A 13,411-nucleotide genomic window follows, 5' to 3' on the forward strand; every position below is an offset into this window, starting at 1 on the left:
CGACAAAAGCCAAAGCGCGAGCCGCTTTTCTCTGGTCTGTTGACTTCATCTGTTTGTCGTTGTCGCTCTAGTTTAGCTGCTGAAAACGCCGCTAAAAGCATCGGAAGTGACCGTGAAGGCTCTTGGGAATTTCTAAAACAAAAAAAAAAGCCCAGGGCTGACTCACTTGGGGATTGTTTCATCCATAACCACAGGCAAAGAAAGTGCTAACAGCGCCACCCGGAGGCCGAAAGTATGTTACAGCTGGAGAGTTTTGGAACATCGTAGACCAGTCAAACGTACGGCTGAGGTGGTTTATTCTGGCCCAGTCATGAGGAGAAAAAATATGAGGATGATGGGAAAAAAGGAAGTTCTAGCCCGTTCCTGTGGCGAGTCATGGTTCTATGAAAAGTGACTGTAGTGCGCGATTCTGCCACTAGGGGGAATAAAGGAAAAGCAGCCAACGCAAGAAAATATTTTTGGACATTTCTTTGCACACTTGAATGACATTGAAACGTGCCGTTTCTCAGGATTTGAATCCTGATATTTACGGCCTGGTGAAGGACAAATGATGCCGAGTTTCAGGAGAAAAAGAGGGTAACTCACAAATGTTTGTAAGTTTAATTTGGATTCATTTTTCTCTGATTTTTCTATAGCCCCCTCTTGAGTTTAGTATCAGGATTGCTTCAAGGTCAGATGTAAAATATTCAGTCTGTATAAAATTAAACATTTTTTTTAAGTTTCAAAGTGAAATCTATTTTGTTTAAAATCCGGTCCGGCCCACTTGAGATCAGACTGGTTGAATGTGGCCCCAAACCAAAATGACTTCGACAGAGAATAAATGGGAAACAGGTTTTAACTAAACACTCTGCAGCTTCCGCAGGCCTAAAGATAACCTTTACCCAAATGTGGCCGTGGTTTAGAGATTCTTGCATCAAAGATCATCACAGACACGTCCAGCCCAAAAAACACTTTTATTTTCTGTGTTGACACACGTTTGAACCCCCCGAACTCTCCGCTACGACGTCCCGGCGTTGCAGCGGTTGGTGTGGCAGCAGCTCCATCCCAGTCGGGAGCAGTTTTCCAGCCGAGTGCAACCTTTTTCTCCGTTACCTGGAAACGGAGAACACACTGAAACCGTCAGTTACTTTTCTTCTGTGTCGCCCGAGCTTGAGTTTGTGTCGCGGAGGACTCACTTCTGGTGTAGCAGGCCTGCTGGACTTTGCCTCTGCACTGCAGCAGCAGGTTGTTGACCATGAAGAAGTCCTCTCCGTAACACTCCAGGTAAAAGTCCTCGGCTGCACAAACAAGTTCACGTCAAACTACCTCTCCTCCCATCCTGACGCCAACGTTTAGATGTTTGTACCTGAGCAGAGCGGCAGCAGCAGAAGCAGCAGCACCAGATGAAACTTCATTTTCCTGACTTGTCTGTGAGACTCCTGACTGACCTCCTCCAACACGACTTTTATCCTCCGCACCAGCACGCCAATCGATCACCACCGGCGAATCGCCGCCGACGCAGCCTGTTTGTCTAAACTTTGGACACCCTTTACCCAAACCGACTTCTGCCGAGTCATGCTTCAGCCTGACTCACTGAGATAAGAATGGTCGGCGCCATGTTTAACAAGTGACGCAGCAAAATGTGACTGGCGGTTGAACGTGTCTGGAGCCACAGCTGAGCTCGATCACAGAAAGGTTTCTGTATCTTCTGTTTCTTTAAGACATAAACTTCCAATACTCAAAAGCTTTAAGTGTTGAGTTGCAGTGAGAGTCGCTTCACTTGTACTTCCCTCCTTGAGTGGAACAGAAAAAACCTGCAAGAAGGAAGCAGAACTGTGGTGGGAGGGGCCTATTTCCTCTCCTCTGAGCTATCAGCCAAATATGATTCAAAAACTAAATCCTCTAATCAGTCATTAAATCCAGAGATCTGATTTAAAATGGACTTCTAAAGTTAGTCTTTTTGGGGGATTTTCAACAGAAGCTCAAGAGAACTGGATCCAAGTTTCTGAAGCTGTGTTCACACTGCTCTCTAAAACGTTCATTCAAACACTCCTGTAACTACAGACGATTTTAAGTCTTTTTTTTCAAGCTTTACAGTTGAACTTTGACCAATCAGGGACTTGGATTTGGTAATGACCCGTTAATGGCGTCCTGTTTCATTCATGGAAGGGCCAACCGTTTGAAAACCGATCATGGAGGAGAAATGAATCAATATTCCCGATAGGAATTTGAAGTCATTGATATATCGGCATAGTACGGTGGCCTACATGGCTCACATGAATGTAAAAGAAATACCACAACGTCGAAAGCCGAAGCATGAAGACAAAAGCCGAAAACCGACGACAAATGCCACAATAGAAATGAATAATTTACTTTTCTTTAAAAGTTTCATTCAGTTTTAAGCTATTGGTGCTTCTTGATAATTTCTTCTTTTACTGAATTTCCCTGCGGGGATGAATAAAGTTGATCTCATAGCAAGTTGTGAATCTCTCTAGAAGCGCCAGTAGCCTAAAACTGAATGAAACTTTATAAGAGTCTGTTATTCATTACCGTTGTGATTCACTTTTGTGTGCATTGTGGCCTTTGTCATCATGTTTCGGCTTTTGTTGGTCTTCTGCTTTTGTCGTTGTGTTGTAGCTTTTGTTGTTGTGCTTTAGCTATTGTCGTAGTGTCGTGGCCTTTATCATTGTGCTTTGACCTTTGTTGTTGCTTTTATTGTTGTGGTTTTTGTTGTCGTACTTGGTCTCTGTTTTTGCACTTCCCATGTTGTCGTAGTGTCATGGCCTTTGTCCTTATACTTCGATCTTTGTTGTTGTGCTTCTGCTTTTGTCTTCATGCTTCGGCTTTTTTTGTTGGACTGTGGTTTTTGTCGTTGTGTTGTAGCTTTTGTTGTCATGTTTTGGTCTCTATCATCGTGCTTCTGCTTTTGTCGTCATGCTTCTGCTTTTGTCGTCATGCTTCTGCTTTTGTCATCGTGCTTCCGCTTTTGTCGTCATGCTTCTGCTTTTGTCGTCATGCTTCTGCTTTTGTCGTAGTGTTGTGTGTTTTGTATTTGTGTGACCCGTGCCGGCCACCGTAGAACAAAGCTGTGAAATAAAAAGCCTGCAGGAAGTTTCACCAGATTTACACCAACATTTTGCACCAAACCTCTTGCACTTGTAGGTGGTTGATATGCGGTTTTAAACAGTAGAAAATGAAAGAGAAGCCCCTCCCTGCTCATTCAATGTGAACACCTTAGGCTGCATGTGCGTTCAAGAACCTGCAGCACCGGCTACACCTGGAGAGACAATAAGGAGCCACATCCCAATGAAAGACACACAAGTGAGTTTTTGTAAAGCTCTTTGACCGAACAACCACTTTTTTGGGGGGGGGGCTTCATTTCCAAGAGGAGGACCATCTCGCCCCCATAAGTAAAAAGTTCAGCGTGAAAGTCTGTAGGATGACGATGGATTCACATCCTGCATCTGAAGCTCGCACAGGGGGAGGAGCCTCCAGCAGCCTCTCCTCACCGGAGGAGAAACGGAGCTGGAAGACCTGGAAGACCTGGAAGACCCGCTCCAGTCGATCCGCTCCAGTCGATCCGCTTCAGTCAACCTGCAAACAGAAGCTCCTCCTCTACAAGGTAAGAACATCCAGAACACAGACATTCAGCTGTAAAATTTGAAGTTTTCAATGACAAACTCTGTTCTGCACTGAAGAAAGACCATCGTTCACAACACTGCTTGAATTCTCATTTTTATCACCTTCAAAAATGATTTGACCAACTAAAATAAATGGTTTTCAACATAAAGTTACTGTTTTTCTGAGATAAATCTGGAATTATTAGAAAATTCAAAACATGATGTGTTTTTGACAGCAAATTTACAAACAAAAACTAAATCTTTTCATAAATATTGTTTTCCCATTTGGACCAAAACAGTTTGTCAAGTTGAATTTTTGTGCACTTTTCCTGCTGTTGCATAGATTCTCTTGACACTTTCCTCACCACAGTATCTACTATGCACATCTTAGAGTTTTATATCCATTTTACTACGATACCACGTTGATTTTTCCTTTTTAAATTTGACATTTTCATAGTTTTTAATTGTATTTTTGATTTCTAGCTGGTTGCACTAAACAAAAAACAAAACAAACAAACCCAAACACATTTATGTTTTACTTTTAGATGACAAGCTGTGAATTGTAATCCGACGTTTCTTAGCAGCTCGAGAAAATAATAGTTCAGAAATCTGAAACTTTTGACGCTAAAAGAGTAAATTTTGGTCAAATTATCACTGAAAAAAACCCCAAATTGAGCCAAAAAGTCTGACCTTATAAAAATAAAACTCTGATTTGTATTTAGGTTATTATGGCTACAATGATGAAAAAATAGGGGTCGTAAAGAGAAAATAGCCTTAAAAAAAGTTTACACCCTTTGAAAGAGAGTTTTATGACTTCCTTTCAAAATAAAAGACACCCAGTTTCACATTGGATCATCTCACTGATATGTCACATCAGCAGTAATTAAAAAAAAAACAAAATTGTTTATTTTAAATCTAACTACCGTATTTTCCGGAGTATAAGCCGCTGGTTTTTTATAGTTTAGCCCCGGGTGCGACTTATACTCAGGAGCGGCTTATTTGTGTTTTTTTTTTAAACATAAACAGGCTCATATCTTTATTTTTCCACTAGAAACCGGTAGTTTTCACTAACAACCACTAGAGGGCGGTATATTTTGTTCTGATAGTGCCAGATGAAGAAGAAGTCCAAAACAAACATGGAGGAGAATCTGATTCTTTTCCCTTTTTTTGCCATGGTAAACATAAAGTGTGATTTATATATAGTTTTCTTCTTCTTGATTCACTTTTTTTTGCTCCTGTAAATTATAATCCAGAAAATACGGCGACTAATTAAATCAGAGCTAATGAAGTGCAGTTTTTAAGGCATAAATTGCATTTAAATCCTTATAATTCTGGTAACCTCCAGTTGATTTTCTGTGGTATAAAAATCATTCCAGATATTTTAGTCCAAATTTGAGTCCCAATACTGTCCTTCAACGGTTTGTGAAATACATGGATAAAGTTTGAGTTCGTTTTTTCTCTTTACCAATTATTTACTTTTTCAAATGAAAGCCAGTGGTATTTTCCTTAAACCACGGAGGGATAAAGGAGCCTCATGAGGCTCCAAAACATCCCTCAAGCAATGCACCAAAAAAAACAACACAGCTGGACTTTTTTGTTCTTTTGTACGACACCAAAAAAATAGTCACAGATTTTTTTTTTTACATTGGAATTCAACATTTATTTCCTTGTTTTAATACCAAAACCGAACGGAATGCCCATCAACCTCACCGTCATGAAACAGCGTCTTCATTTGAACACAAAAATGGAGAACACGACCAAATGAGACGAGCTCCGCCCCTTTTCCGTCACTTCACTCATCCAACAAAAAACACCCCAAACGCACAGGTTTGTGGGTACGTGTGTGTCTGTGCATTGTGTGACATTAACAGTAGACAAAGCATCAGATCTGCTGAGTGGCTGCTTTAATTCTTCACTTTCAAGTTTTTTTTATTTTTAACAACACAGATTCAAACACAATTCTTGGCTGTGTAGTGCGCGGTTCTTTTTTTTAGGGAATAAATTCTCCTTTTTTCGGATGGCAGTCACTGATTCTCCTCATCTGAGCCAAAAAGTGTCACACTTGATCCAGAACTGGGATAAACCAAATAAAAATAAGAGTAAATGGTGTGGGGTCACTCCTGTGGTCTTGGGCTTGATGACTTTTTGAATTCCATAAAATAATACCCATATATTTATAGATATTTATAAATTTATATATTTTTTACAATAAAAACACCATAGATTTGACAGACTATTTGGTTTTTTCTTTTTGTCTGAATAGAAGTGTTTCCCTTGTTTGTTTGTTTTTGTTTTTTCTATAAAAATGCATGTGAGTTTCTCCTTCGTTTGCATGTTGGTGTGTATTAGTAAAGGTGGCCGTTTTCACCCAGTTTGTCTTCATTCAGTGTGCATATGTTTGTTTTTTTTTTTTAGTTTTCTGCAGTTTTAACCACACCCCACAGATACAGAACGTCTGGGTTCGTCGGACCAGAACCAGAAAGTCCTAGATCAGTTATTGGCCCAGCTGGCCCAAGTCTCTGTATGGTAGACTGGGGCTGAGTAACTGGATCTGAGTGGGTCCGTTACACACCGGCCCGCTCGGCCCTCCCGCGTTAAGGTTCAGAAAGCAAACTGTCTCTCTGGCTTCCACCTCGCCGCCGTGGATCCCGCCCTCCTTGTGCTTCCTGTGGGCCAGCGCCAAAGCCCTGAGCTGCTCCTGCGCCTCCTCCAGGAGCAGGGCCACCTCGTCCTGCTGCTGGCCTTCGGACGACGCGCAGGAGGCGGGGAACAGCCGGGCCTGGACCGCCTTCTTCTTCTTCGCCTCCTTGCAGGGGGTGGAGGCGGTTGCCGGGGCAACGCCCGTTTGCATACAAGACACTTCGTTTTGGTGGTGACACTGGACGGAGGTGATGACGGGGATGGAGCAGGAGCAGAAGGGGAGGGAGGTGGAGCGGTTCTGAGCGGGGTCGCGGCGCTCCGGCGGAGGTCGCGGACCCGAGGGAAGCTCCGTACGGCCGCACAAAGACGAGAGGATCTTTGAGGAGAGAGGAGTCTGTGCCGAGGATCCACGCCGGGAGTCACTGGTCCCATTTTCTTCTTCCGTTTGGACTCTGGAGGACAAAACAGGAGAAAAAAGGAAAAACTGGGTCAGTATTCAAAGTATGGGACAGTATGGACTCAAATCAACAGCTGACCTCTATTCATCAAACTGTTTATTATAGATTGGTTCAGTTTGGTTCAGGTGTCCTTCGACAGCTCTTTGATATTGGACAGTAGATGATGTAATATCTGACCAACACAGTGTTCTCTGATTCTATTTATATACAGAACTACTAGTAAAACAAAAAAAAGGTTTTTTAAGATCTGGAAAAGTTTACACATAGACAGTCATCCTGTCAGCCAGGTGTGATGAGAACAGCTCTAGTCAGTTTTCCTGCATCACCTGGAGTCCTGTGAAGTTCAGTTACCTGAGAGGAACGGCCTGAAATGTCCTTAAACGTAGCAAACACAACACAACCTTTAGCTTTGTGTCGTTTGTGTCTCAGTAGATTAGAGATTCGGAACAGAGAATTTGAAGAAGTTGTTTTTCTTTCCTTTAAAACGTAAACATTGTTTTTAATTCTGTTTTTATGTGAATGAAAGAAAGAGCAAAGAAGACGAGAACAAAAGAAAGATCTCAAAAATGTTGGTGTTTAAGATAGAAGGCAGCTGGGAGCAAACACCAGCTAAAAACTGACGTATATCTACACAGAAATGAAACATCTGGACTTCTGGGTTCTTCCTCTTCACTCTAAGGCAGAATTCTGTCAGTGCTCACCTTCTCTGCACCTCGGCCTCTTTCTCCGACCCCTCGGCCTCCCGGAGGTGCTGGTAGGTGGGGCCTGAATACTTGGACTCTCCAGGTGGGATGGACTTTGCTCTGAGGGGGGTCCTGCAAGCGGACGGCCAATGGGACGGTCTTCTCTTCTGATCCGGGTTCTGCAGCGAAGAGCCGCCTCTGAAGAGAGAAGAAGGAAGACAAATATTAAATCTACAAAAACAGTTTTAAACATTGACATCATCATCCATCCTCTAAATCACTTTAATCCCAGTCAGGGTCCTGGGTTGCTGGAGCCTATCCTGGATCAGACTTAGTTTTAACCACGATGATCTTTCATGTGTCCCATTTCTAGAAGTATTGACTGGAGAGTTTCTACCCCTAAACGTCACTTGGAGACTTGAAAGTAAATCCTCGTAAACGGGAATTTCTGGGTTACTAGATGAAAGTTCTGGAGTTTACTTATAGATTCACAAATTATTAAATCACTTTTCTCTCAGAAGTATGAAGTCAAATCAGGATCAGCTTAATGTGAACTAAAAACAGATTGAAAACTTGAAAAATAGACATTGTAACTGACTTTTTTTTTCAAAATTCGAAAACAAGACATTGTAAATAAAAAAAGAAAAAAACTGTTTTGAAAATTTGAAAAAAAAAACTGTAAACTTGAAATAAATCTTGAAAATTAAAAAAAATATACTTTTTTTAAATAAAAAAAACTGAAAACTTAAAATAAACCTTGAAAATTTGAAAAAAAAAATACTGTTACTAAAAGAAAAAAAGTATAAATGAAAAAAATCACCCACTGAAAAATAATGTATCCATTAGTAAAAGCTACTGTTTTCTTTTTTTTGTGAATCTTCACTTTCTGTTCTCAGTTTATAGTTTCAATTCAGATTTTCGCGTTTTTGCCACCGAGCGGATCCTCGTTTTACATGGGGGCGGAGCTTTGACCTACTTGGTTACCGGTTTCATGTTTTACTTTAAGCTGACCCTGATTGGACCCCATACAAAAGCCCATTCTAAAACCGCGTGCAGCCTGTTGTTGAACGCCGCGTAACAGGATGAAGATCAAATCCAGCTGGGATGGAGTCTGAAAACTCGGTCAGATTTCCAGCGTGGATCCGGGAGTCTGGGCTGCTGGGATCCTACGTTTGTCTAACTGTTTGCAGATGATTCCTGCATGTTTCCCAACATCCTCTGATCTGGTATGTTCTAATTTGTTTTACGCTTTTAATTGTCGTTGTGATCTTTTTGAGAAAACATTAAAGTGAACTGAACTTCAGGGCCACCGTAGTTTGGTGATTTGATGGTTGATCTCGTGGAGGATCTGATCCAGTAAAGAAAAACATCTGAATTCTCAGAACCAGGAACTTTTATTGATGCTCAATTACTGCGTTACGACCCGCGACACTCGCTCCAGTCTGAACTCAGGAAATGGAGTCGGAAACGTTTCTGACCGTGAACATTAATGTGGAGCACGTGTGTCAAAGTCGAGGCCCGGGGGCCGGATCCGGCCCTCTGGGTAATTCTATCCGGCCCTCCAGATCATTCTATTTTATTGTTATTAATGACCTGACGTTATATTTCTAACTTGTATAATTTTGACAAAATATATTTTTATGGAGAATAAAATATTTAAAGTTATTTAAGGTTTAAATTGATTTATTATAGAATAATATTCCTGACTTTTTATTATTCAGAATTATGTTAAAAAGTTACAGTTTTAAAGTTTAAAAATTGAAATTCTGCAGCTTTATGGACTATTTTTACACTAGATTTTTTAGACTATGTTGGGTATTAGCTAATATTTCAGCTACATGCTAACTGTTTAGGCTAATTTTGGCTTTTTTTTAATTTTTTTTTTAAAGGTTTTTTAGGTTCCTTTGGAATCAGGGTAATATTTACATGCTAGCTGTTTTGGCTAATTTAGGCGTTTGTTTGTTTTGTTTTTTAGGCAATTTTAGACTTAAGCTAATATTTTAACTACATAGTAGAGTTTTTGGCTAATTTAGGCTTTTAGACTATTGTAAAGCTTAGCTATTTCTTCGGCTACATGCTAGTTGTTTTGGCTAACCTAAGTTCGTTTATTAATTTTTTTTAGGCTAATTTGTCATTTAGCTAATTCATATTTTTAGCTGGCTATCAATTTCAGTATTTTTCAGCTATCAGCACTAGTATCTTCAGCGGCCAAATTCAGTTTACAGCATTATCACAGGTAATGTTATAGTATATATCTAGTTCATGATTATGTTAAAAAGTTACGGTTTTAAAGTTGTAACATTTTAATTTTAGTGTGTTCAGTAAATGTTTCTAAGGTGTGTTTCGGATTTGGGCCCCTTGTGCGGGCGAGTTGGACACCTCTGATGTCGAGGGTCCTTCAGCTGGGATACATGAAGTAAAGGATGATCACACATGTACTGAACTGAACCCTGAAGTGAAGATTTTTCATTATTGTACTAAAGAAGTGAATTACCGGATTATGAATGTTTTTCTATAGAAACATCTATGTGTTCTGATGAAAACAGTTCTGAAGGATCAAGCCTGGATGCTCATCAGAACGGAGACAAACAGAGAGACTGGCGAGTAAACCGGGTCAGAGTTCTGTTCCGGGCTTTAAAGGAGAGAAATGCCAGCAGTAAAAATGCTGTTTGCTATTTTAGGACACATGAATAAAAGATTAGAGCTGAATCAGTGGTGGAAAAGCTCTTATGTAACAAACCAGCAGACGTTTGGAATCAAGTCCTGAGATGGTGATGCATGTGCTTTACTGTGGGTGATTCTTATTAAAAATACACCTTAAAAGGTTATTTTTGAATCTCCAATCACTGCAAAAAGACAAATCTACTTGGACATTGCTTTAATGAAGTCTACTGATGTAACATTCACACTATAGTGATCCTGTTTCTATTATTGTTATTATTTTTTATTTATTCTTCTGTATGTAATCATAGTTTCAGCGATTTTAGTAATCTGGGTATCAAAACGTTCAGCTTGTTAATGACATTCCTGGTTGTACTTTTGGTATTCGTACATTTTACGGTTCTTAAGATTTGATGCTATTTATGCGATTTTTCCCTCCTATTGAAAATGAATGGGGATTTTTTTTTTTAATTTCAGAAGATTTTTTAATTGTATGCAATTTTTGAAATTTTAAACAATTATTGACATTTTAGGCAAATTTAGCAATTTCTTTTACTTCATTGTTCAAAAATATTTGCACTTTCTGCCAATTACGCGTGTTTGATATCAAAACATTCAGCATGTTAACGACATTCATGCTACTGAGGTTTTTAAAGTGAATTTTTTGCTTAGCTACTACTAGCAACATGCTAATATTTTTGGCTAATTCTGCTTCTACTTAAGTTTTTTGGGATACTATGGCGTTAAACTAGTATTTTAGCAACATGTTAACTTTTTCTTTTAGCTAATTCGGCGTCTACTGAGGTTTTTTGGGCTAATTCTGGGTTCAAAGCTAGTATTTTAGCTATATGGTAACAATTTATTGTCTAACTTGGCATCTGCTTTAGTTTTGGGGTAATTTGAGTTAAAATTGTATTTTTGCAACGTGCTAGTGTTTTTGGTTAATTTGGTTATTTTTTTGGTCTAATTTTCAGTTAAGTTAGTATTTTAGTGTTAGCTTTTTCTTTTAGCTTATTTTGCTTTTACTGCGTTTTTTTTAGTGAATTCTTGGCTAAAAGCTAGTATTTTAGCAATATGCTAACATTTTTTTCTAATTTGGCATCTACTGAGGATCTTTGGGCTAATTCTAAGTTCAAACTAAATAAGCATTTAAAACATTTTTCAATTATTCTGATTTTTAAGATTTTTTATTTTTTTTTGCACTTTCCACAATTTATGGATCTTTAAGTACTTCAGCAACTTTTGTAAACAGCATTTTCAACAAATCCGTTCAACAATTACAGTCAATTTCTTCAGCGACCACATTCAGCAAAAAGCATTCACACCAGCATCATCACAGGTAATGGAACTTGTCTAGCATTTATATTTGTGAAGAAGATTCTAAGAGTTGTACCTTAGGGGTCTGAGCCCTGAGCAGACGGGGCATCTGTATCTGTCACCGTGTGATTGTGTTCTTAGACGTACCTGTTCTGCTTTGACGGGCCTCTGGAACTGGTACATGGTGCAGTAGCCACGCTGCAGTGGACAAAGCCAGAGTTACAAATGTTTCCCGGCCGAGAGGTGGAGGATGGACAGTACTGGGGACACAAATCAAGACAAGATATCCTCAGAAATGGAAGATTTCTGTACATGCCTCACTTTGTGCAGTGCTGACAAACCTCTACTGTCTATTGACAGATTCTTCAGTTTAGGACACGTTCTTCACTGAATTACAACATTTTTAACTGGCTTTTAAATTAAATGAACTCAAATTGCTCAAATATGTGAGTTTTACATAAGTCACACCATTTTCCACATACATGGACTCATGTCTTCTATTGAATGATAAATGTCCCTCTTTGATAAAGTATTGCTCGTTATCACATCAATCAACAAGAGTGACCTGGATTTATTGAAAACATTCCAATCTGGTTATTAATACTATTAGATTGGTCCCTTTCAGTGTTGTTTATGAGTGTAGTCACCTGGTGCATCTGCAGGCTGGTGTTTGGGGCCCTCATCTTGGAGTCTTGTGCACTGTGGGCATTAGTAGTGTAGCGTTTCAGGCTGTGACTCTCCTTCAGGTGGGCCTGGAGTTTCTCCCTACGCCTCCTAAAAAGATGCAAAAGTAGACATCAACGTCCAGAACCAGAAGTCCTCCCATATTGCTCAAAAACACCTTTTATGTAAACTGGCAAACCCTGACAGTTACGGATTTTCCTGTTTAAGCTTTAATAAAAGTTTTTTCTACAAAACTCAAGACTTTAAGCTTTAAGGTCAGGGTAAGCTCTAGGTTTAGAGTAAGCTTCAGGGTTAGAATAAACTTTGGGGTTAGGGTAAACTTCAGGGTCAGGGAAAGCTCAAGGTTTAGAGTAAGCTTTTGGTTTAGGGTAAGCTTTAAGATCCGGGTAAGATTTAGGGTCAGGGTAAGTGTTAGGGTTAGAGTAAACTTTAGGGTCAGGTTAAGCTTTAGAGTCAGCCACAGTTTCTGGGTCGTTTCCCTCGGCGTTCTGACGAACAGTCCCAGCTCAAGCTTCACTTTTACCAACAAACTGCAGTAAATCTACAGGCTGTCGGAGTTCATTTCCTCACTTGTTGCTGCAGTACAGAGCCATGCACAGGACTCCCAGCAGGCCGATCGCCATGGCGATGGATGTGATCAGCAGCACCTGTCTCCGGTACACGGCTTTGCTTTCTGTTGAGAAACAAAACAGAGGAAGATCAGATTCATCGCTGAACGACAGTATGGGGAGAAGAGTGTCTGAACCTGAGGGGGAGGAGCTTGGACGGAATACTAAATAATATCATCGATGTGAAGCTGACATGTTGTTGTTAGTCACAAAGATGGTTTTTGGAATAAACCACCTCACAAGACGGAGTATTGCTTAGAGATGTGTTTGCATTTAAATAAAAAGAAAATGTCTTTTAAATAAACTGTCACAAAAAGCTCTTTGGGAATTTGTTGTGTGTCTGTGTTTTGTCTAAAACTATTTACGTATACCAGAGGTCTGTAACCTTTGACGCTAAAAGAGCAGTTTGGTTCTAATAAACTCAGAGAGAGCCGCAAAATCTAACCTCAAAATCAGAAAAATACACTTCATTTCTGTTTTTGGGTCATTGAATCGTTCATTCTATACAATTGAGTTTTTATAATATTAACAAATTTAATTTATTTCACTTTTGACAATAGCACATTCAAGTTCCTTTCAAAATAAAACATCCTGTGTTCAATCAGATCCTCCAGCTGCAGCAGATTTACTTTAATTAAGAAACATGAGACTTTCTACTATTGACTTTTGTGTTCCATCGTCGTTTTTTTTAACTAGGGAACAAAAACAGAAATGTTTTTAACAATTTAAACATGTATATGTAATAAAATAATTCCACTCTG

The 13,411-nt window shown here is 39.6% G+C and overlaps 2 protein-coding genes across 2 annotated transcripts in view; both read right to left on the reverse strand.

Annotated features, from left to right (window-relative positions):
* Positions 1-934: 934 nt before the first annotated feature.
* On the reverse strand, positions 935-1,507 carry wu:fj16a03 (uncharacterized protein LOC335475 homolog). The gene is made up of 3 exons (XM_036215548.1): positions 1,346-1,507; positions 1,176-1,277; positions 935-1,092 (listed from the first exon to the last, which is right to left on the reverse strand). Exons 1-3 carry the CDS (start codon positions 1,392-1,394, stop codon positions 998-1,000), a joined length of 246 nt encoding a protein of 81 aa, XP_036071441.1. The 5' UTR covers positions 1,395-1,507; the 3' UTR covers positions 935-997.
* Positions 1,508-5,486: 3,979 nt separating this feature from the next.
* LOC112162147 (pro-neuregulin-3, membrane-bound isoform) overlaps positions 5,487-13,411 on the reverse strand; it is a 301,743-nt gene continuing 293,818 nt past the window's right edge. Inside the window, exons 5-9 of the mRNA XM_024297821.2 lie at positions 12,613-12,715; positions 12,006-12,132; positions 11,506-11,618; positions 7,399-7,578; positions 5,487-6,691 (exon numbers count right to left, since the gene is read on the reverse strand). Of these exons, the coding sequence (XP_024153589.1) occupies positions 6,094-6,691; positions 7,399-7,578; positions 11,506-11,618; positions 12,006-12,132; positions 12,613-12,715 (1,121 nt within the window). The 3' untranslated portion in view covers positions 5,487-6,093. The remainder of the gene's footprint in view (positions 6,692-7,398; positions 7,579-11,505; positions 11,619-12,005; positions 12,133-12,612; positions 12,716-13,411) is intronic.

This window comes from Oryzias melastigma, linkage group LG15 (genome assembly GCF_002922805.2).
Source record: "Oryzias melastigma strain HK-1 linkage group LG15, ASM292280v2, whole genome shotgun sequence".
Lineage (NCBI taxonomy): Eukaryota > Metazoa > Chordata > Actinopteri > Beloniformes > Adrianichthyidae > Oryzias > Oryzias melastigma.

Coding starts and splice junctions, on each gene's coding strand:
- wu:fj16a03 (XM_036215548.1), bottom strand. CDS start 1,394: ATGAAGTTTCATCTGGTGCTGCTGCTTCTGCTGCTGCCGCTCTGCTCA. Junction 1,278..1,345: donor GCTGCTGCCGCTCTGCTCAG/GTACAAACATCT, acceptor TTGTTTGTGCAG/CCGAGGACTTTTACCTGGAG. Junction 1,093..1,175: donor GCAGGCCTGCTACACCAGAA/GTGAGTCCTCCG, acceptor CTCCGTTTCCAG/GTAACGGAGAAAAAGGTTGC.